Source organism: Coregonus clupeaformis, chromosome 29 (genome assembly GCF_020615455.1).
Source record: "Coregonus clupeaformis isolate EN_2021a chromosome 29, ASM2061545v1, whole genome shotgun sequence".
Taxonomy (NCBI): Eukaryota; Metazoa; Chordata; class Actinopteri; order Salmoniformes; family Salmonidae; genus Coregonus; species Coregonus clupeaformis.
Genome location: NC_059220.1, coordinates 33,942,043 through 33,962,595, shown reverse-complemented (window position 1 = coordinate 33,962,595; position 20,553 = coordinate 33,942,043). Strand labels below are relative to the sequence as shown.

Sequence of the window (20,553 nt, the reverse complement as noted above, 5' to 3'; positions counted from 1 at the left end):
CATATTATGGCAAGAAAAAGCTCAAATAGGCAAAGAGAAATGACAGTCCATCATTACTTTAAGACATGAAGATCAGTCAATATAGAACATTTAAAGGACTTTCAAAGTTTCTTCAAGTGCAGTCGCAAAAACCATTATGCGCTATGATGAAACTGGCTCTCATGAGGACCGCCACAGGAATAGAAGACCCAGAGTTACCACTGCTGCAGAGGATAAGTTCATTAGAGTTACCAGCCTCAGAAATTGCAGCCCAAATGAATGCTTCACAGAGTTCAAGTAACAGACACATCTCAACATCAACTCTTCAGAGGAGACTGTGTGAATCAGTCCTTCATGGTCGAATTGCTGCAAAGAAACCACTACTAAAGGACACCAATAATAAGAAGAGACTTGCTTGGGCCAAGAAACATGAGCAATGGACATTAGACCGGTGGAAATGTGTCCTTTGGTCTGGATTCCAAATTGGAGATTTTTGGTTCCAACCGCCGTGTCTTTGTGAGACACGGTGTGGTTGAACGGATGATCTCTGCATGTGTAGTTCCCACCGTAAAGCATGGAGGAGGAGGTGTTATGGTGTGGGGGTGCTTTTCTGGTGACACTGTCTGGTTTGGGCTTAATGGGACTATCATTTATTTTTTAACAGGACAATGACCCAACACACCTCCAGGCTGTGTAAGGGCTATTTTACCAAGATGGAGAGTGATGGAGTGCTGCATCAGATGACCTGGCCTCCACAATCCCCCGACCTCTACCCAATTGAGATGGTTTGGGATGAGTCAGACGGCAGAGTGAAGGAAAAGCAGCCAGCAAGTGCTCAGCATATGTGGGAACTCCTTCAAGACTGTTGGAAAAGCATTCCAGGTGAAACTGGTTGAGAGAATTCCAAGGGTGTGCAAAGCTGTCATCAAGGCAATGGGTGGCTATTTGAAGAATCTCAAATATAAAATACATTTTGATTTGTTTAACACTTTTTTGGTTACTACATGATTCCATATGTGTTATTTCATAGTTTTGATGTCTTCACTATTATTCTACAATGTAGAATAAAATAAAGAAAACCCTTGAATGAGTAGGTTTGTCCAAACTTTTGACTGGTACTGTACATATAACTACGAATAAAGTGACAGATAGTAAACAGTAGCAGCAGCGTGTGCGATGAGTCAAAAAAGTTAGTGCAAAAAGGGTCAATGCAGATTAACTAAATACTGTAGCTACCCAGACTAACTCTTTAGCAGTCTTATGGCTTGGGGGTAGAAGCTGTTCAGGGTCGGTCCTGTTGGTTCCAGACTTGGTGCATCATCACTGCTTGCTTTACCGTAGCAGAGAAAACAGTCTGTGGCTGGAGTCTTTGACACTTTTTAGAGCCTTCCTCTGACAAAGGAATCCCCTCCCTCATTCCTCTCTCTCCCTCTCCCCCCTCCCCCACTCTCTCACTTGCTTTCTCCTCCTCTATCCCTCTCTCCAATAATGGAAAATTAATGTTGTCATCATTCACCATTCAATTTCTAAAACAGAACCAAAACACAACCAAAACAAGCTGCAAATGCATCCAACGAGTTTGTAGAGTTACACGCTTGATGTAGTCATTGCGTGCTAGGAATATCCATCACTCTCTTCCTCAATAGCAGCAGAACTAACCAGCACTGTTCCATCCATGCGTGAACATGACATTTAGCTTATTAAGATGGATAACTAGCCACCAACAGTAAAGGAACAAACTTATACCACCCTACATTTCAGTATCTTTCTCTCTCTTTCTTCTCTCTCTCTCTTTCATCTCGCCCTCTTTCTCTTTCATCTCTATCTCCCTTTCTCTCGGACAGGCAGACAGACAGGCCACCCTACCCAGAACCAGTTGGGACTGGCGTCGTTGCAGAATTCTTCCAGATGTTCCTCTGGGGTCATGGTTCCATGGCAGGGCTCAATACCCACTCAGGCGTACAATCCTCAACTTGTGTGTCTGTGTTAGAAACCTGGTGATCCAACTGACGTGTGTGTGTGTGTGTTAGACACTTGGTGATCCGACGGACGTGTGTGTTCAGGTGTTAGAAACCCGGTAGTCCGACGTGTGTTCAGACGTTAAAACCAAGTAGTGATCCTAGCGATTCTCTATAAGACTGTTGTACTGTGTGTCCTCACTGGTCAGACTGTCTATATAGTGTTTCTGGAGATGTTTAATTTTACCGAGCGTGTTCTGAGAACCATGTTCCAAGACGAAACCTGAGAGGACCGACCAGATCCCATCCCAGCTCCTTTAGAAGGTGCTGCTGACACCCAGGCCAACACACACAAACACACACACATGTGCGCACACACACATGCACGCACACACACTTTACTTGTGTACATGTGCACACGAGCATACACACACATAGACATAGAATACACAAACACATGCATTAATTGCATACACACTAACTGCATGCATACTTTGTTGGTACAAACACAAACAAACACACACATGTATGCATGTATGCAGGCATGCACACATGTACACACACACACCCTAAGTAAAACATATATATGGGCAGTAACTCCTGGAACTGGTTTGCTACCCGACTCTCAGCTCCCTCAGTGACATCATCACAGCCATTTGGGACAGAGAGCCGTTGTCCACTAAGTTCTGACCTCTGCTCTAGCCCCCCCTCCGCCCCCTCGTCTATCCCCCCTAGCCCAAGGGCTGCAAGACGAGTAGGTCAGCTCAACATGCTTTTACAACCCAGGGTACACAGCTCAGTTGAATGGCTATAGATGTCCCTGTCTGTCCCTTTGCACCCCTGGGTTGGACCCCTGAGCTGCGGCTCAGAGTATTGTTTCTTCATCTTATGTAATGTATTCTCTGTGAATTTGGTGGGGTTTCTTCCCCTGTTCAGAGAAATTAGTCATTGAATTTGTTAGGTTTATGTCCCATCCTACATCCTGATATGACCAGATTGGCTGTGACTTTAGTGAATCCTATACATCTGAGAAACAGTGTGCAGCTCGATTCTTTCTTAGAGTGCTGAAACTAGGCATTGGGGTACATGGCTGGATGATTTTCAGTCAGGAGACTGAGTGTCGAACACAAGCCCCAATTTAGTTGATTTAGACCAGGCACTGACTCCTGGCTTTTACCATAGCAGGAATCCTAGCATTATTGTTAACACAAAACTCCTCTGTCAATAAAACACAAGATTATGAACCTGGGCCTTAGGTGTGTTGGCAGGAGTTCTACCAATAGACCAGTGCTGACACCACCAATTACCACCGCTCTCACAGATAAACCCTAGTCAAAAGATCCTATAGGATTCCAATAAAAAAATCTTAATAGAATCCAAAAGAAAATCCTATCAGATTTAGAACCTATCCTATAGGATTTTATCATAGAATCCTATAGGAGTCAATTGGACTGGTTCCCAAATCTGATAGGATCTTCTTTTGGATTCTAATAGGATTTTTTTTATTGGAATCCTAAATAAATTTTTTGACTAGGGTAAAATATATTTTTTAAGGAGATCTGAGTTTTTTATGACAGGACAGATGTAAATACATATAGTGAGACAGACCATTGGCCAAGCCAGGGCTTGAAACCCCATCACCAAGGTGGCCTTGAGTCAGGAGCTCAGACCACTACACCAGACTTCAGCACACTGATAGGATTTTCTATTAGATTTTTGTATATAAAATATACAAGTCTGGTTCCAAAATAAGACTGGTTCCAAAATCTGATACGGTTTTTCTATAGGATTCTAATTGGATTCTAACTGGATCCTTGTATTGGAATCCTATTGGATCTTATAGGATTTCAAAAGATTATTCTACATTGTAGAATAATAGTGAAGTCATCAAAACTATGAAATAACACATATGGAATCATGTAGTAACCAAAAACGTGTTAAACAAATCAAAATATGTTTTATATTTGAGATTCTTCAAATAGCCGCCCTTTGCCTTGATGACAGCTTTGCACACTCTTGGTATTCTCTCAACCAGCTTCACCTGGAATGCTTTTCTAACTGTCTTGAAGGAGTTCCAACATATGCTGAGCACTTGTTGGCTGCTTTTCTTTCACTCTGCGGTCCGACTCATCCCAAACCATCTCAATTTGGTTGAGGTCGGGGGATTGTGGAGGCCAGGTCATCTGATGCAGCGCTCCATCACTCTCCTTCTTGGTAAAATAGCCCTTACACAGCCTGGAGATGTGTTGGGTCATTGTCCTGTTGAAAACAAATGTTAGTCCCACTAAGCCCAAACCAGATGGAATGGCGTATCGCTGCAGAATGCTGTGGTATTCATGCTGGTTAAGTGTGCTAAATAAATCACAGACAGTGTCACCAGAAAAGCACCCCCACACCATAACACATCCTCCTCCTGGCTTTACTTATCCGTTCACCCACACCGCGTCTCACAAAGACAAGGCGGTTGGAACCAAAAATCTCCAATTTGGAATCCAGACCAAGGACACATTTCCACCGGTCTAATGTCCATTGCTCATGTTTCTTGGCCGAAGCAAGTCTCTTCTTATTATTGGTGTCCTTTAGTAGTGGTTTCTTTGCAGCAATTCGACCATGAAGGCCTGATTCACACAGTCTCCTCTGAAGAGTTGATGTTGAGATGTGTCTGTTACTTGAACTCTGTGAAGCATTCATTTGGGCTGCAATTTATGAGGCTGGTAACTCTAATGAACTTATCCTCTGCAGCAGAGGTAACTCTGGGTCTTCTATTCCTGTGGCGGTCCTCATGAGAGCCAGTTTCATCATAGCGCATAATGATTTTTGCGACTGCACTTGAAGAAACTTTGAAAGTCCTTTAAATGTTCTATATTGACTGACCTTCATGTCTTAAAGTAATGATGGACTGTCGTTTCTCTTTGCTTATTTGAGCTTTTTCTTGCCATAATATGGACTTGGTCTTTTACCAAATAGGGCTATCTTCTGTATACCCCTCCTACCTTGTCACAACACAACTGATTGGCTCAAACGCATTAACTTTTAAGAAGGCACACCTGTTAATTGAAGCTGGTTGAGATAATGCCAAGAGTGTGCAAAGCTGTCATCAAAGCAAAGGGTGGCTATTTGAAGAATCTCAAATATAAAATATATTTTGATTTAACACGTTTTTGGTTACTACATGATTCCATATGTGTTATTTCATAGTTTTGATGTCTTCACTATTATTCTACATTGTAGAAAATAGTAAAAATAAAGAAAAACCCTTGAATGAGTAGGTGTGTCCAAACTTTTGACCGGCAGTGTAGGTCATCATACTTTTTTAATTTAATTAATTTTTTTACAATACCTGGATCAGGTAATAATAATAATAATATGCCATTTAGCAGACGCTTTTATCCAAAGCGACTTACAGTCATGCATGCATACATTTTTTTTTGTGTATGGGTGGTCCCGGGGATCGAACCCACTACCTTGGCGTTACAAGCGCCGTGCTCTACCAGCTGAGCTACAGAGGACCACGTGTGCCAAGAGGTCACTAAATGGTCACTGGTAGTTACATCCAGGAGGTAGATAGTGTAGATCGGGAGGGAGCACCTTCTAGGGATGGAAGGAGGGTGGGGGGACAGCTCTGGGGGGGAAGCAGGGGAGGGGGTACAACCCTGGGAAGCAGGTAGGGAGGGAGAGGGTTGGTACAACCCTGGGAGGGAAGCAGTCGGGGGGTCTCATTATCTTTATTTATTTTTATATTTCTCTCCTTATCCCAACGTAGAGGGTAAAGGGAACATTCTCTTTTTTGTATGCATAGCTGACAATTATATATGAAATGAAAGAAATGCTCATATCTTTGTGTTACTGTACCTAAAATGTATTTTCCTTCTACTTTTTATTTGCATATAAGCAATGTAAAGATGCTGTGCATTCTAAGGACCCCCCCCAATTTTTTTTTTTTTTAAATATTGTGTTATTGTTATGTCTTATTCAAAGACAAGACATTGCATGACTAGGAATCAAATCAAATAACTCAAGTGAGTGTTTTGTTGAAAAATGTGTACTGTACTGGTGGTCATACTGCAAATGAACTTGCAGCCTTGAATCACTCCCATATTGTGGTGAATAAAACCGAAAGGAATATGTAACTGTTGTTTACGATCAACGAAAATGTTGTAATGAATGTTGTTATATTGTACTGGAACAAATGTCAACAAACTATCATTTAATAGCTTCAATTAAGAAAACAAGTTATAATAGGGTGACAAAACCCTACAAGACTTATCAAAACCCTCTGGGCTCCAATAGGATTCTGATAGGATTCTGATAGACGTGACCCAAAAGGGTTGCGAGAATCCTATAGGATCCAATAGGATTACTTTTGATTTCCAATAGGAAAAAAGTAGTTCAATAGGATTCTGGTAGAGGTGAGACAAAGTCCTGTAGGATTAGTGATTTTTCCAATAGAATCCTAATCACTAATCCTACAGGATTTTTGGACTAGGGAACACTATATACTGCGGTATATTTCTGTATAACTACAGTATGACTCAAGATTCACTAAGAGGAAACTCTTAGCTGTAAACACTGTTAGGTGTCAGTATTTCAATTGGACTAGATTTACTGATCACATACTGTACTGTCCACAACTTGAGCCCAGTGGCAATAGCTTCCACTGACAGTCAGTGTAATCATATAGTGTGTGTGGCCCTCTGCTTGCCATAGATAGGGTTCAGTCTCTTGTGTGCAGCAGACAGAATGTAAAGAAAGGGAATAAAGAGGGAGACACCACCCCCTAGTGGTGATAAACTAGAGTTGCAGTGAGAGATTTGTGAAGTGCAGTGAGTCAACGTTTCGAGCAGGGTTGTGTAGGCTTTTGCTCCCCGCTCTCGTGAATGAGCCTAGTCAGTATGACCTGATGACTCCTGCAGTCCCCAACAGAACTCTGGTAACACTGAAACAAGAAAGATCAAGAAGAAGCCGAAGATGAACATGAAGAGGCCTCAACCACAAGCAGCTAGAGAGCAGCAAAACTCAGTCAAGGGCAGGGAGGAAGTGACAGGGGAAGGTAGACTGTATGCAGATGTTCCTCTGCTGGAGGGCGAAGGTTCATCTTATATGGTGACACTCCCGTCAAACTCGAGCCCTGGGATGGAGCTGGTGGAGTGGGCCATGAAGCAGATGACACCACACATTGTCGTCACGTATGAAGGAAACAATGTGTTACCTAACGCTGTGTAGATATCATGTGTAAAGGAGTCAATGTGTTATGTAACTTTGCTTAGATGTGTTGTGTGGCTGTAGTCAAAGGAGGCATGGGCAAAAGTGTATGAAAACCATTGTAGAAGATAGGGAAAGGGAGATTCTGGGGAAGACAGAAGCTGATTGATGTATTAGAAAACTTTGGTGCAAGGTAAGAACAGAATATAATTGTTATTGTTAGAAGCTACTGCATTCTAATTGCTATTTAAAACATCGATAAAATCCATCAATTGTGAAGCTGTGGAGCCAAAAGATAAGTATTACTGGTTTTCATTAACTAGTTAATTTATTGGTTGAAAAAATAGTCAAGAATTAGAGTAGCATTATAAAAACTACAGGCTCAGAGGGTTCACCTTAGGTGGCCCGCGGCCAGACCAGGAAACTAAAGGGAGGCTTGGGGGGAACTGTGTAAAAAGCACACTAAAGGCGCACTGGGTGTCTACAGTTTGTCCTCTACCCAGACGAAGTGCAGTTAAGAGTTAATTTTTAATAATTCATTTTAGCTGAAACCCTATACCCGGGACTTAGCTAGGGTGACTCACCAGTGGGGGTACTGTCCGGTCAATTAGATAGGGAGGACCAGCCGCTAGCAGAAGTGTCTGAGATTATTCTGTGTTTATAATAAATAGTTTAACCCCGTGGTGGAACGTATCCTGCGTTAACGGCGAGTAATCACACAGTAAGAGCCGGACCATGTAATAAAATAGCACAGAGCGGACTATAAATAAATATTGGATCGCTCGTTGGTGTTGTACGCAAAAATAGCCCCCGTTGATGCATAGTATAACGTGTCACAAACTACCTGTGAAGTGTAATCAGTAGGAAGGAGTGAGCTAACCTTTGTGGCAAGCAGGGATAGACCAAGATGGGTGACCCGGTTGATAAAGTGGAACTCAGGGCTCCACTGCTAACTCAGCTCAGGGTAGGAAGACAGGGAGGCCCCCTCACTGGGAAAGAGGCTCATAATAATCCAGGCCTACAATGCGCGGTGGGAGTTGACCCATCCTGTGAGGCCAAGAGAAGATCCACAGGCGTGAGTGAATCTAGTAGGTCCGTCAGGGAGGCGGCCCGTACCAGTCACCTCGACACCACCCAGAACTAACTAATCCTGGTCCACACTGAAGCCTGCGATTAGTTGATTATTTGAAACAGGTGTGTTAGTGCTGGGCTAGAACAAAAGTGTGCACTCCCAGTGGCTCCCCAAGGCATGAGTTGGAGAGCCCTTGTTTAAAGCCCCTCTGAACTGTGTAACTACCCCCAAGAAGTAGATCATAGTAAAACAAATACATCATTCAGAATGTACCCAAACCTGGACTAGTGTATAACCAACAGAAGACAACAGAGATTGAGACCGTTTTCTAAATATGTACATTTACACATTGTAAAACATCCAGTACATAGGACATTGTGTCAATAGAACATGTCTATAGAACATGACACCATGGATTCAAGGTTCTCAACATAGTGATCATCAGAAGGCTACAAACACTGAGCGTCAGAAATTCAAACTGCATACACATAAGAGTCCCCACGTAACGCTTTCGTAACGAACATTGTTATGTAGACAATAAAGAAAACGTTACATAGATAAGTACTTTTTACATGACGAAAGCTGTCAAAATATATGCATTTCATCACAAAAGCCCAGGCAAAACAAACGTCTACAAAAATAATGTTTGTACAAAATACACCCGTCAAAAATCTCATAAACTACAATATGAACGGTGGCATACACTGCGGAATAATTGCTTTTTAACACATCACAACAGAGAAGTGGAGGGTTAATAGGAGTATTGTAGTAAATTGTAGTTGATACTAAAGTAATACTAAAGTAATACTACAGTAATACTACAGTGAACAGAGCCATACCAGTCCCAGACTCACAGCTGTATTCACTACCAGTTACTGTCTCCATGGTTATTGGCTTGATCCACCAGAAGAGTACAGATCGTTTTGGGCTTTCTATTTTGACCCCACTGCAGGGTTCACGGTGAGGGGTACGGGAGTTCATATGTGTTTCCCTGTGAGGAAGAAGAGGGGGCGGTCCTCTTTAGCGTTGGCCGTCTGGAACTCGTCACTCAGCCGGAACCTCCACTTGTCCTCGAGCTCCAGCCTCACCACCGTCTGTCTCAGAGAGCTGCGGTCAGCACATATCACACACAGAATCGCCCCTGGAGGACGGAAGAGAGAATACCTTTGAGGATGTGATGACTTTTGTGTGTGTGTGTGTGTGTGTGTGCCTGCATGGGTCTTTGTGCGTGTACCTTTGAGGAAGTGAAACTTCTTGAGAAAGCCTGGTGTGACGAAGGAATCACAGAAGCAGAGCAGCAGGCCGCTGAACAGCAGCTCTGCAGTACTGATGTTGATGGCGTGAGGTCTGGAACTCACAAAACACACCGTCACCTGGAGAGAGAGAGGGAAGGAGGGTGGAGGGAGGGAAGGAGGGTGGAGGGAGGGAAGGAGGGTGGAGGGAGGGAGGAAATAAAAGACGCACCAATGAGTGATCTGACATCGAAACAACCACATATGTATTTGTGTGTGTGTGTGTGAGTGTGTACCTCAGGCCCCAGGTTGAGGTAGCAGTCTACAGACAGAATGGGGTGTGTGTAGTTGCGTGCGCTGAGGGGGAACAGGCGTTGGCTGGTGTGTTGCAGGTATTTCTCCAGCAGTAGCTGTGCAGGCGTGGCCAGGAATGGATGCTTGCTGTCCGGGGCACAGATATACTGAGACGGCTGGATGGAGGTGGGGACGTCAGTTATCTGAAACCCCACATTACATCAACATTGGTCAAAGCATGAACATTACAACAACATTAGGGGCTCGAATCAATCCATATTGCTGAAGTTCCGCCTTATAGCGGGATAGAAATTTAAAGGTAATGTTCCTGAATTGGCAGAAACTGCATTCACGGTACACGCCGCCGGCTCACTCGGAAATGTCTTAATAATGTAAATCGTGCTATAATGCGGAACTTCAGCGATACTGATTAAATCGAGCCCCAAAACTGAGATATTACATTAGAAAGGGATATGAATCGATCCAACGCGGAACACCACATATGATCTTAAGTCGTGTGACACTGTACCCCATGATGATGAAGGTGATGTTGTGTATGTGTGCGTGTGTATGTGTGTGTGTGTGTGTGTATGTGTGTGTGTGTGTATGTGTGTGTGTGTAAGACTGTACCTTGGTCTTGATGATGAAGGTGCGGTATCCTCCGATAGCGATCTGTTTCTTCATCACACTGAAGTTGTTAAAACGACAGATGAGCAGACCAGCGCTGTGGGCTCGCAGTGTGAAGTCCACATCATCACACATGAACCTGAGGAGGAAGAAGAGGAGAGGGGGGGCAGAGGAAGAGAGGAAGAGAGGAGAGAGGAGGAAGAGAGTGGAGCGTGAGAAAAGGAAGATAGAAAGAAGAGTGAGAAAGAGGAAAAGTGAGAAAGAGGAAGAGTGATGGTTCAGTGAAGTTTTTTCACCAGAGACCAGTGTTTCACATAGAAACCACTTCAACCTAGCAACCACACTCTTCTTACAATAGCAATTACTTATGTAAAGTCAAGTGTCTGTCCTTTCTCATCCATTCTGGTTATATTGTATTGTATTGTATTGTATTGTATTGTATTGTAGTGTATTCCATTCCATTCTATTCTATTCTATTCTTTCATATTCGGCAGAAGGTAGCCTAGTGGTTAATAGCGTTGGGCCAGTACCCAAAAGGTTGCTGGTTCAAATCTCCGAGCTGACTAGTTGAAAAATATTTTGTTGTACCCTTTAGCAAGGCACTTAACCCTAGTTAATCTAGATAAGAGTATCTACTACTATTCTTTTCTACTGTCTCACCTGTTCTCGTTGTATTGGACGTCCTGGGTCAGGTCCACGTTGAGAAGCAGGAAGTCGTGGAGGTGTCCTCTGGAGAACGGTTCCTCGTGACGAGCCCCTCCCCTCTCCCCCTGACCCGGGGAGCGACTGCTCCACTTCCTGATCCCACAGAGGCCGTACTGGGTGAGGTCAGGACACGCCTCCATGTGCTGCAGCACCTGCTTCAGAGACACGTTCCTCTCTACAGGCCCTGAGGCACTGGAGGGGAGAGAGAGGACACAGACAGACAGACAGAGAGAGTGAAAGACAGAGAGATGACTACAGAGCTCTGCGAGGACAATACTTTCAAAACCTCCATTTAAAAAACAACAACATTGTGTTGATGTGTGTGTAGCTGAGACTTGTTCCTTGTGTGTGTGTGAGTAGGTGTGTATGAGTGAGTGTGTATATGCCTGTGTGAGTCCAGGTCCACGGCGTTCCACATGACGCAGGAGTCATCAGAGACTATGATGAAGGGCCAGACATTGCCCGGCGGCCCCCCTCCCTCCAGCCTGCGGCTGCGCTCCAGCTCCAGGTTGTGATAGGACAGCTCCTTGATCAGGAAGTGGGCCGCACCTTGGGGGAGGGGCCAGAGGTCAGAGAGGGAGACATCGGGAAACACTGTTGTTATATTTATGTGTTAGTGCGTCTCATGTTGTTAGTTAGTCTGTCTCTCTCTCTCTCTCTCTCTCTCTCTCTCTCTCTCTCTCTCTCTCTCTCTCTCTCTCTCACTCCACAACAGGGGGAGTGGGTGAGAGATAGACAAAGTGAGAGATGTAGTGAGTGAATGGGAAAGAGAGTGGAGGTGGAGGTGGTTAGCGTACCGATGCCGGCTCCATTGAAGACGGTGGGCAGCACCAGCATGATGTGGTTGGGCCAGTACTTCTTATAGATGGACATCTCGTACTCCTTGATGACCAGGATGTGGAGGTGGGCCGCCCCGTCCATGGCATGGTACAGGTTAAACAGGCCGTGCTCATGACGACCCGTTGTCGGGGTGAAGATGGGGCTCTTGATGCAGTCTGGGTTCTGATGGGGGAAAGGAGAAACATACAGCTGTATATAAAAGTTTGAGTGGGTTCTGCAAAGATTTGATGATCTTCGGGCTTCTATACTTTGTAGGACTGTATATGTTAGAGGAGGTTTCAGATGGGGAAGGTATATAGAAAAGAAAGAGAGAGAGAGAGAGAGAGAGAGAGAGAGAGAGAGAGAGAGAGAGAGAGAGAGAGAGAGAGAGAGAGAGAGAGAGAGAGAGAGAGAGAGAGAGAGAGAGAGAGAGAGAGAGAGAGATGACATTTTTCTACTCTCTTAGTAATTCCTACTAGAGAGGGAGGGGACAGGAGTTCAACTAACGAGCGTCAGGGACATGGCTTCCTTCATGATGGTGCAACGTGCTAAGCCAAACACCATGAATAAAGCTGACATGATTCATTCATCTTACATTGAGCCATATTCTGAATGTGACCCCTGTTTCATTACTCTAACACCCATCTATAGTTACAGTTGAAGTCGGAAGAGAGAGAAAGAAACAAAGAAACAAAGAAAGGTTGGCAGATGAGGAAAATAGGCTCTTGGGTGGTGAAATTAAGCAGTGCATTCTGTAGGGGTTAATGTAAATGTTAGAGTATGGCTGTGGTCCGATTCTCTACTCTTCTCCTCGACTTGTGTACTTGCTCATCCCCCTGGCAGATTGAAAGGCACTGGATTGCTGTAAGGAGTTTGTACCATATTTCTTAAACCAGTCCATTTCTTACATCCATAAATAGGAGTGAACGAGTGCACCCTTCAGAAGAATGGGTATTATGGTTAGTATTAGGGGTAAGGCGCTTAGTTAGGTTACCCAATCGGAGGTGAGGGGCAGTCTCATGCTCTCCAGCTGGCCTCCTGGTTGGCTGAAGCTGAAGTGGTGTTGTTTAGACTTGGGGATGATGAAGTAGAGCTGGATCTCCTCCCCCAGCAGCAGGTGGGAAAAGGTGAAGGCATGCAGCGTCGATTCATACATCTACAGGTAAAGCATATGGTGGAATACATTATTATCTATCTGAAGGTATAGAATACATTATCATACATCTACACACATACAGCTGGATCCTGGGTGGCGCAGCGGTCTAAGGCACTGCATTGCAGTGCTAGAGGCATCACTACAGACCCGGGTTCGATCCCAGGCTGTATCACAACCGGCTGTGATCGTAAGTCCATAGGCCCAGCATCGTCCGGGTTAGGGGAGGGTTTGGCCGGGGTAGACCGTCATTGTAAATACTAATTTGTTCTTAACTGACTTGCCTAGTTAAATAACATACAGTTGAGCACTGATTGGTAAAACTATGAATAAACAGTGTGTGTGTTCTCTGCTCACCTGGTATCTGGGGTTGAAGCCCATGTACTGGTGACACTGTTCACAGTGGTGGTAGGTGTTGTAGGTTGCATATTTGGACAGTTTGATCCTGGCCGTTCGCCTCCGCAGATACACATCCTCCTTACGTCTGGGGTTTCCTGGGGGACAGAACAGGGGCTGGGGGTTAGTTAACTTGGCAAACGCCAGTCTAGAACCATGGAACAACCATAGAACATCTCTGATAGCCACATACATATAGCTACTCTCTTAGAATAAAAGGTGCTATCTAGAACCCAAAAGGGTTCTACCTGGAACCAAAAAGGGTTATCCTATGGGGACAGCAGAATAACCCTTTTTTTCTAAGAGTGTACAGAGCTCAGCCAAGCTAGAAATAGTAGAAAAAGAGATCAGGAAGTCTAAGACAATGACATAATCTAGTAAGTCTCACAATCATAATGATAACCTAGAGAGATGTCCCGCTCTCCTGTCCTACCGTCTGTGTTGGGGTAGTAGTCAGGGCAGTAGACAGTGCTGATGTCTTCATATTTGGGGTTGTGGATAGTGTAGTCGAAGGGCATGCCCCTCAGTGTGTCTGTGATCGGCCAGGGGGCACAGGCTGGGTGGTACTGGACACACTCCAGCTGGCCACCTATATAACACACACACACGTGTTTACATTCATAATACATTCATAACAGCTCATGGGTCCTTAATCAACATTTATACATGCATGGAAGCCTATATAATTCATTCATAATGCATTACACATGTTGTATATACAACACAAAGATGTCTATACCAGCAAATAGCTCCTTAAAATAACCTCTTCATGGAAGCTATATACTGTACTGTAATTCATTCATAGTGCATTACACAGGTGATGCATATTATTAAGACTAGTGCAGAGTGGAGGGTCATAGCAGTTATGGAGTTGAGGCCAGGGAGTATTGCCATGGTAACTCACTGGAGTTGATATCTTCCTCGTCATAGATGTCCACCTCCATCAGTCTGATCAGCATACGAGACAGGATGCCCAGAAACTGGAGGTATGCTCCTGTCTTCCCCACCTGAACAGGTTACAGCAGTCAGAATAGTGTGTGTGTGTGCGTGTGTCTGTCACTTGTGTGTGCATGCATGTGTGTGTGTACCTGTGGGGGTCCACTGAGCAGCAGTCTGCGGGGGTGGAAGTTGTCCGTGCGTCCCTCTGCAGGGCGGTTGCTGCTGTCCATGTGGCAAGGCCTTGGGATGGTCCACTGGCGGTAATACAGAGACTGTTCTGTACACGTCATCATCTTACTCAGCAGAGGTCTGATACAGAGGAAAAGAAAGCAGAGGAAACGTTGATATAAAGCATCATATTACACACCAGTGTGTGTGGAGCTGGCCCAGGCTACAGACAGGTGAGGTGTGTGTGTTTGTTCTTACCTGAAGGAGCTGGCCCAGGCCACAGACAGGTGCGGCAGGAAGGAGGTGCAGCGAGGCAGTCCGCTCCCGTCGCACGCTGTGATGATGTCATAGAGCGCCCGGGGCAGCAGCACGGAGGGGGGGCGACTCACCCCCCGCGCCCAGGAGCAGCTCTGAAGGGGGGAGGGGGGAAGGGTGGAGGAGGAGTCAGAGGAGGTTGACTTGGAGGGCCAGCGCTGGGTGTCGGAGGGGTTAGGTGGGTTAGGGTTTGGACAGGGGGAGCGATGGGGGTCAGGGGGGGTGGTGTGGAGATGGAGGGTGTCCGCACCACTGCTGTCGGAGAAGGGTCGGGAGGGCTGGGGGGCTGAGGGAGGGTGAGGGGGAGGGCAATGACCCAAACCAGGGACCTCCAACTTCAGAGCTAGAGGGAAGACAGGAGAGGAGGAAGAGGGTAAGGGATGTATACAGAGATGAGTTATAAACGGTCAAATTGGTTGTTTAAGGTTATAAACACCCATGTTGAAAGTATAGTGTATTACTGAATAGCTAGAATTGTGTTGTATTTCATTGAATTGAATTTGGCCAGTGGATGGCGCTCCATCGCTCACCGTTCTCTCCCCCCTCCTCCTCCTCGTTGTCGGTGCTGCTGAGTTTGTCCGGGTCGCTCTCTGATAGGTCGCTACCGGGGCCAGGGGCGTGGCTGTGGGGTTGTGACCCCTGGGACTCCACCCTCACCAGGTAGGCAGCCAATCCCAGCTCCTCCTCCAGTGATGTGCGCTGCAGGTAGGAGGAGCTTATCACACGCAGGTCACAGTACTTCAGTGATCTGGTCGGAGAGAGAAAATACATCAATCAACCAATCAGGATAAATATACAGGCACTATGTGTGTGTGTGTGTGTGTGTACCTGGGTAGGGACTCTCCCAGGGGGTCTGCCCCAGAGAGGATGAGGATACAGGGGAGAGCCTCTAGCTCCAGGTAGGTACGGGGAACCCAGTCTGTCTCCTTGATCTTCAGCCATGCCTGGACACAAAACACACAGACAGGCTTTACCCAAGTGCTAGAACAATAACGGATCTAATAATATAGGAAATTCCACCCATTCACATTGACTGACTTTCCCACCAGCTTCCTGTTGCAGGTGCAAGACTTCTGCCACACCAACTCACTCTTTAAATGGCTACCTAATGGACTGGAAGCATGACTAGGGAATGTGTAGTGTTAGTAGAATGTTTGATACGTAATGTATAGCTCTTCAACCTTGGTGTTTACGTTACAGCCTTATTCTAAAATGGATTAAATAAATAAAAATCTTCAGCAATCTACACATAATACCCCATAATGACAAAGCGAAATAAACAGGTTTTTTGAAAGTTTTACAAATGTATAAAAAATTAAAAACAGAAATACCTTATTTACATAAGTATTCAGACGCTTTGCTATGAGACTCGAAATTGAGCTCAGGTGCATCCTGTTTCCATTGATCATCCTTGAGATGTTTCTACAACTTGATTGGAGTCCACCTGTCTGTGGTAAATTCAATTGATTGGACATGATTTGGAAAGGCACACACCTGTCTATATAAGGTCCCACAGTTGACAGTGCATGTCAGAGCCAAAACCAAGCCATGAGGTCGAAGGAATTGTCCGTAGATCTCCGAGACAGGATTATGTCGAGGCACAGATCTGGGGGAAGGGTACCAAAACATTTCTGCAGCATTAAAGGTCCCCAAGAACACAGCGGCGTCCATCATTCTTAAATGGAAGATGTTTGGAACCACCAAGACTCTTCCTAGAGCTGGCCGCCCGGCCAAAGTGAGCAATCAGGGGAAAAGGGCCTTGGTCAGGGAGGTGACCAAGAACCTGATGATCACTCTGACAGAGCTCTAGAGTTCCTCTGTGGAGATGGGAGAACCTTCCAGAAGGACAACCATCTCTGCAGCTCTCCACCAATCAGGCCTTTATGGTAGAGTGGCCAGACGGAAGCCACTCCTCAGTAAAAGGCACATGACAGCCCGCTTGGAGTTTACCAAAAGGCACCTAAAGACTCTCAGACCATGAGAAACAAGATTCTTTGGTCTGATGAAACCAACATTGAACTCTTTGGCCTGAGTGCCAAGTGTCACGTCTGAAGGAAACCTGGCACCATCCCTACGGTGAAGCATAGTGGGGGCAGCATCATGCTGTGGGGATGTTTTTCAGCGGCAGGGACTGGGAGACTAGTCAGGATCGAGGAAAAGATGAACGGAGCAAAGTATAGAGAGGTCCTTGATGAAAACCTGCTCCAAAGCGCTCAGGACCTCAGACTGGGGCGAAGGTTCACCTTCCAACAGGACAATGACCCTAAGCACACAGCCAAGACAACGCAGGAATGGCTTCGGGACAAGTCTCTGAATGTCCTTGAGTGGCCCAGCCAGAGCCCGGACTTGAACCCGATCGAACGTCTGAAAATAGCTGTGCAGCAAAGCTCCCATCCAACCTGACAGAGCTTTAGAGGATCTGCAGAAAATAATGGGAGAAACTCCCCAAATACAAGTGTGCCAAGCTTGTAGCGTCATACCCAAGAAGACTCAATGCTGTAATCGCTGCCAAAGGTGCTTCAACAAAGTACTGAGTAAAGGGTCTGAATACTTATGTAAATAGTCTGAATACTTTCCGAAGGCACTGTATGTGAAAATGGCACGTTTCTATGTTTTGTAGATAAAAAGATAGAGAACGATAAGTGTTTCCAATGACATCATCAACCAATTAGTAGACAATTAGTTAGGCAATGCCAACTCACAATTGGTCGAAATCAAAACGATGCACACCGATGATGTAATTGGAAACACTTATCTTCCTCTATCTTTTTATCTACAAAACATAGAAATGTGCCATTTTCACATACATTTTCACATACAAAACATAGAAATGCGCCATTTTCACATATGTTGATGTTGGGGTGGTGCTGGAGATTATGAATATGAAGTTGAACAATTGTGAAGTTTCCCTTTAAGGTGAGGGTTAAGATCAGATTTCAAGACGAAAAAAGTTTAGAAATAGGTGGGGGTTAGACATAATTATGACTTTGTGGCTGTGGTAACTAGTGACGAGCCCTTTAAACGAACTCACCTGAAGGCAATCTAGTGGCTACCTAATGGACTGAAAGAATGACTAGGGAATGTGTAGTGTTAGTAGAATGTTTGATATGTAATGTATACCTCTTCAACCTTGGTGTTTACATTAAGGTTTTATTGAACAAAAAAAACATCTGTTACCATCCCACCTATATTCCCTTAACCATTTCACCGGGTTAGCCCTTTCATCTGTACTCCTCCTGTGTTCTTAACGGCACACCATCACGCTAGCCCATACCAACACCAGCAATCCAACCTAATATATACAGTCTTTTCAGCCTACCAGTTTTTACAAATAATGTTATAATATATGTAACCTGCCCTATATTGAGATTGTCTTACAATCCTTTCAACTAACTGTCATATGGGTAGCTAACTGTTATGTGGCTAACCAGCATCCGTATGTATTAAGTGTCTCAGATTAGAGTGCTGATCTAGGATCAGGTCCCCCCTGTCCATGTAATCTTATTCATTGTGATGCAAAAGCAAAACTGATCATAAATCAGAACTCTTGACCCAGTTGTCCTGTGGTTTATCCCCTACCTTGATGCGCTCAGTGAAGCTCTGTCCTATGCTGAGGGCTTGGCTGGGGTTTCCCAGGATGATCTCAAAGCGCTCCCCCAGCCCCAGTCTCTGTCTGACCCACGCCAGCCGCTGGTGGGCCCACCCTGCCAGAGCCAATGAGGGGATCCGTAGCAGCACCATGTGACCGTGGTGGGTGGGGCATCGCTGGGCGGAGCTGAGCAGGCTCTGGACTATCTCCAGCGTCTCGACGGAGGTGTGTTTATGTATGCTCCGCCCCCCTGAGCCAGGCCGACCTGACACAGCCATCAGGGCCACACAGTAGTGCTGGACCAAAACCTGGGTCCGGATCACTGCACTGTGTAGCTTGGGGAACCTGGGACAGGAGATCGAGAATTTTCTTGTGTCATTTCGATACCCCAAATTAAATCAAATGTGTTTCTCTCAGTGATGTAGTCGAGTCACTAATCGTTAAGTCTGAGTCGAGTCCCAAGTCCCCTGTGCTCGTGTCCGAGTCACGAGTCCCTAGGGCTGAAGTCCGAGTCCCAGTGCTCGAGTCCTGGTCCAAGTGTTCAAGTCTGAGTCACAGGGTCCACATTAACTCAAAATAAAGTGATTTACCCAGTCAGATATACCGTAATGTCAAGAGGAATTATTTAGTCAATACATTGTTTGCTATCCCTTTTCCTTTCTTTCTGTGCCACCAAATGTTTGCATAAAGGCTACTGGTAAAGTTACCAGGTTGTTAGCAAGCTAGCTAATTAGGTAAATTGACTGAACAAGGTGTAGCCTGCAATATGGTTTACGCATGTAAAATGTGTCTCTCCAATGCGCGATAGAAAGAAAAAAACGTAGCGCCGGTAATATGGGTCATAACTTTTTGAATGGTAAGAAACAAGCCATTTTCTCTGTAGAAAAGAGGGAGACTTGGCAGAACCTGGCTATGGGATGCAGTGGGGAGAGTGGGAGGGAGCGAGAAGACAAATTCAAAGACAGCCTACTTTTCTATACTCAAGGGGGAGAGAGACAAACAAAGCTAGACTGTTGTTTTACTATTAAACTCAATGCTTTCGTTTTTAATTTCATAAAGCAGCTTGTGTTTCTTAACCTTTTACTGCGTTGGGCTAAATCAGGGTCACATAGAGTGATTCTTAGTAGTCTTAAACAAATCTAATTTGAAACAAAAGTATACACCTCACACAAATGGTTATGGGCTTTAAAAAACTGAAGACACCATGTCAGATATAGAGTTGAAATGTATTAAATGTTTAGTTTGCATCCCAATATTACACTTTATATACAGTTGAAGTCGGAAGTTTAGCTTAGCCAAATACATTTAAACTCAGTTTTCCACAATTCCTGACATTTAATCCTAGTAAAAATGCCCTGTCTTAGGCCAGTTAGGATCACCACTTTATTTTAAGAATGTGAAATGTCAGAATAATAGTAGAGAGAAGGATTTATTTCAGCTTTTATTTCTTTCATCACATTCCCAGTGGGTCAGAAGTTTACATACATGTTTAACTTGGGTCAAACGTTTCGGGTAGCCTTCCACAAGCTTCCCACAATAAGTTGGGTGAATTTTGGCCCATTCCTCCTGTCAGCGCTGGTGTAACTGAGTCAGGTTTGTAGGCCTCCTTGCTCGCACACACTTTTTCAGTTCTGCCCACAAATTTTCTATAGGATTGAGGTCAGGGCTTTGTGATGGCCACTCCAATACCTTGACTTTGTTATCCTTAAGCCATTTTGCCACAACTTTGGAAGTATGCTTGGGGTCATTGTCCATTTGGAAGACCCATTTGCGACCAAGCTTTAACTTCCTGACTGATGTCTTGAGGTGTTGCTTTAATATATCCACATAATTTTCCTTCCTCATGATGCCATCTATTTTGTGAAGTGCACCAGTCCCTCCTGCAGCAAAGCACCCCCACAGCATGATGCTGCCACCCCCGTGCTTCACGGTTGGGATGGTGTTCTTCGGCTTGCAAGCAACCCCCTTTTCCTCCAAACATAACGATGGTCATTATGGCCAAACAGTTCTATTTTTGTTTCATCAGACCAGAGGACATTTTTCCAAAAAGTATGATCTTTGTCCCCATGTGCAGTTGCAAACCGTAGTCTGGCTTTTTTATGGCG

The 20,553-nt window shown here is 44.9% G+C and overlaps 1 protein-coding gene across 1 annotated transcript in view; it reads right to left on the bottom strand.

Moving 5' to 3' along the window:
• Positions 1–7,830: 7,830 nt before the first annotated feature.
• The window catches only part of greb1 (growth regulating estrogen receptor binding 1), a 48,430-nt gene continuing 35,707 nt past the window's right edge, over positions 7,831–20,553 (bottom strand). Inside the window, exons 18-33 of the mRNA XM_045209168.1 lie at positions 18,439–18,793; positions 15,688–15,803; positions 15,390–15,607; positions 14,803–15,202; positions 14,526–14,685; positions 14,342–14,444; positions 13,871–14,026; positions 13,399–13,535; positions 12,883–13,044; positions 11,867–12,071; positions 11,456–11,618; positions 11,025–11,261; positions 10,368–10,503; positions 9,740–9,940; positions 9,446–9,584; positions 7,831–9,352 (exon numbers count right to left, since the gene is read on the bottom strand). Of these exons, the coding sequence (XP_045065103.1) occupies positions 9,189–9,352; positions 9,446–9,584; positions 9,740–9,940; positions 10,368–10,503; positions 11,025–11,261; positions 11,456–11,618; positions 11,867–12,071; positions 12,883–13,044; positions 13,399–13,535; positions 13,871–14,026; positions 14,342–14,444; positions 14,526–14,685; positions 14,803–15,202; positions 15,390–15,607; positions 15,688–15,803; positions 18,439–18,793 (3,052 nt within the window). The 3' untranslated portion in view covers positions 7,831–9,188. The remainder of the gene's footprint in view (positions 9,353–9,445; positions 9,585–9,739; positions 9,941–10,367; positions 10,504–11,024; positions 11,262–11,455; positions 11,619–11,866; positions 12,072–12,882; positions 13,045–13,398; positions 13,536–13,870; positions 14,027–14,341; positions 14,445–14,525; positions 14,686–14,802; positions 15,203–15,389; positions 15,608–15,687; positions 15,804–18,438; positions 18,794–20,553) is intronic.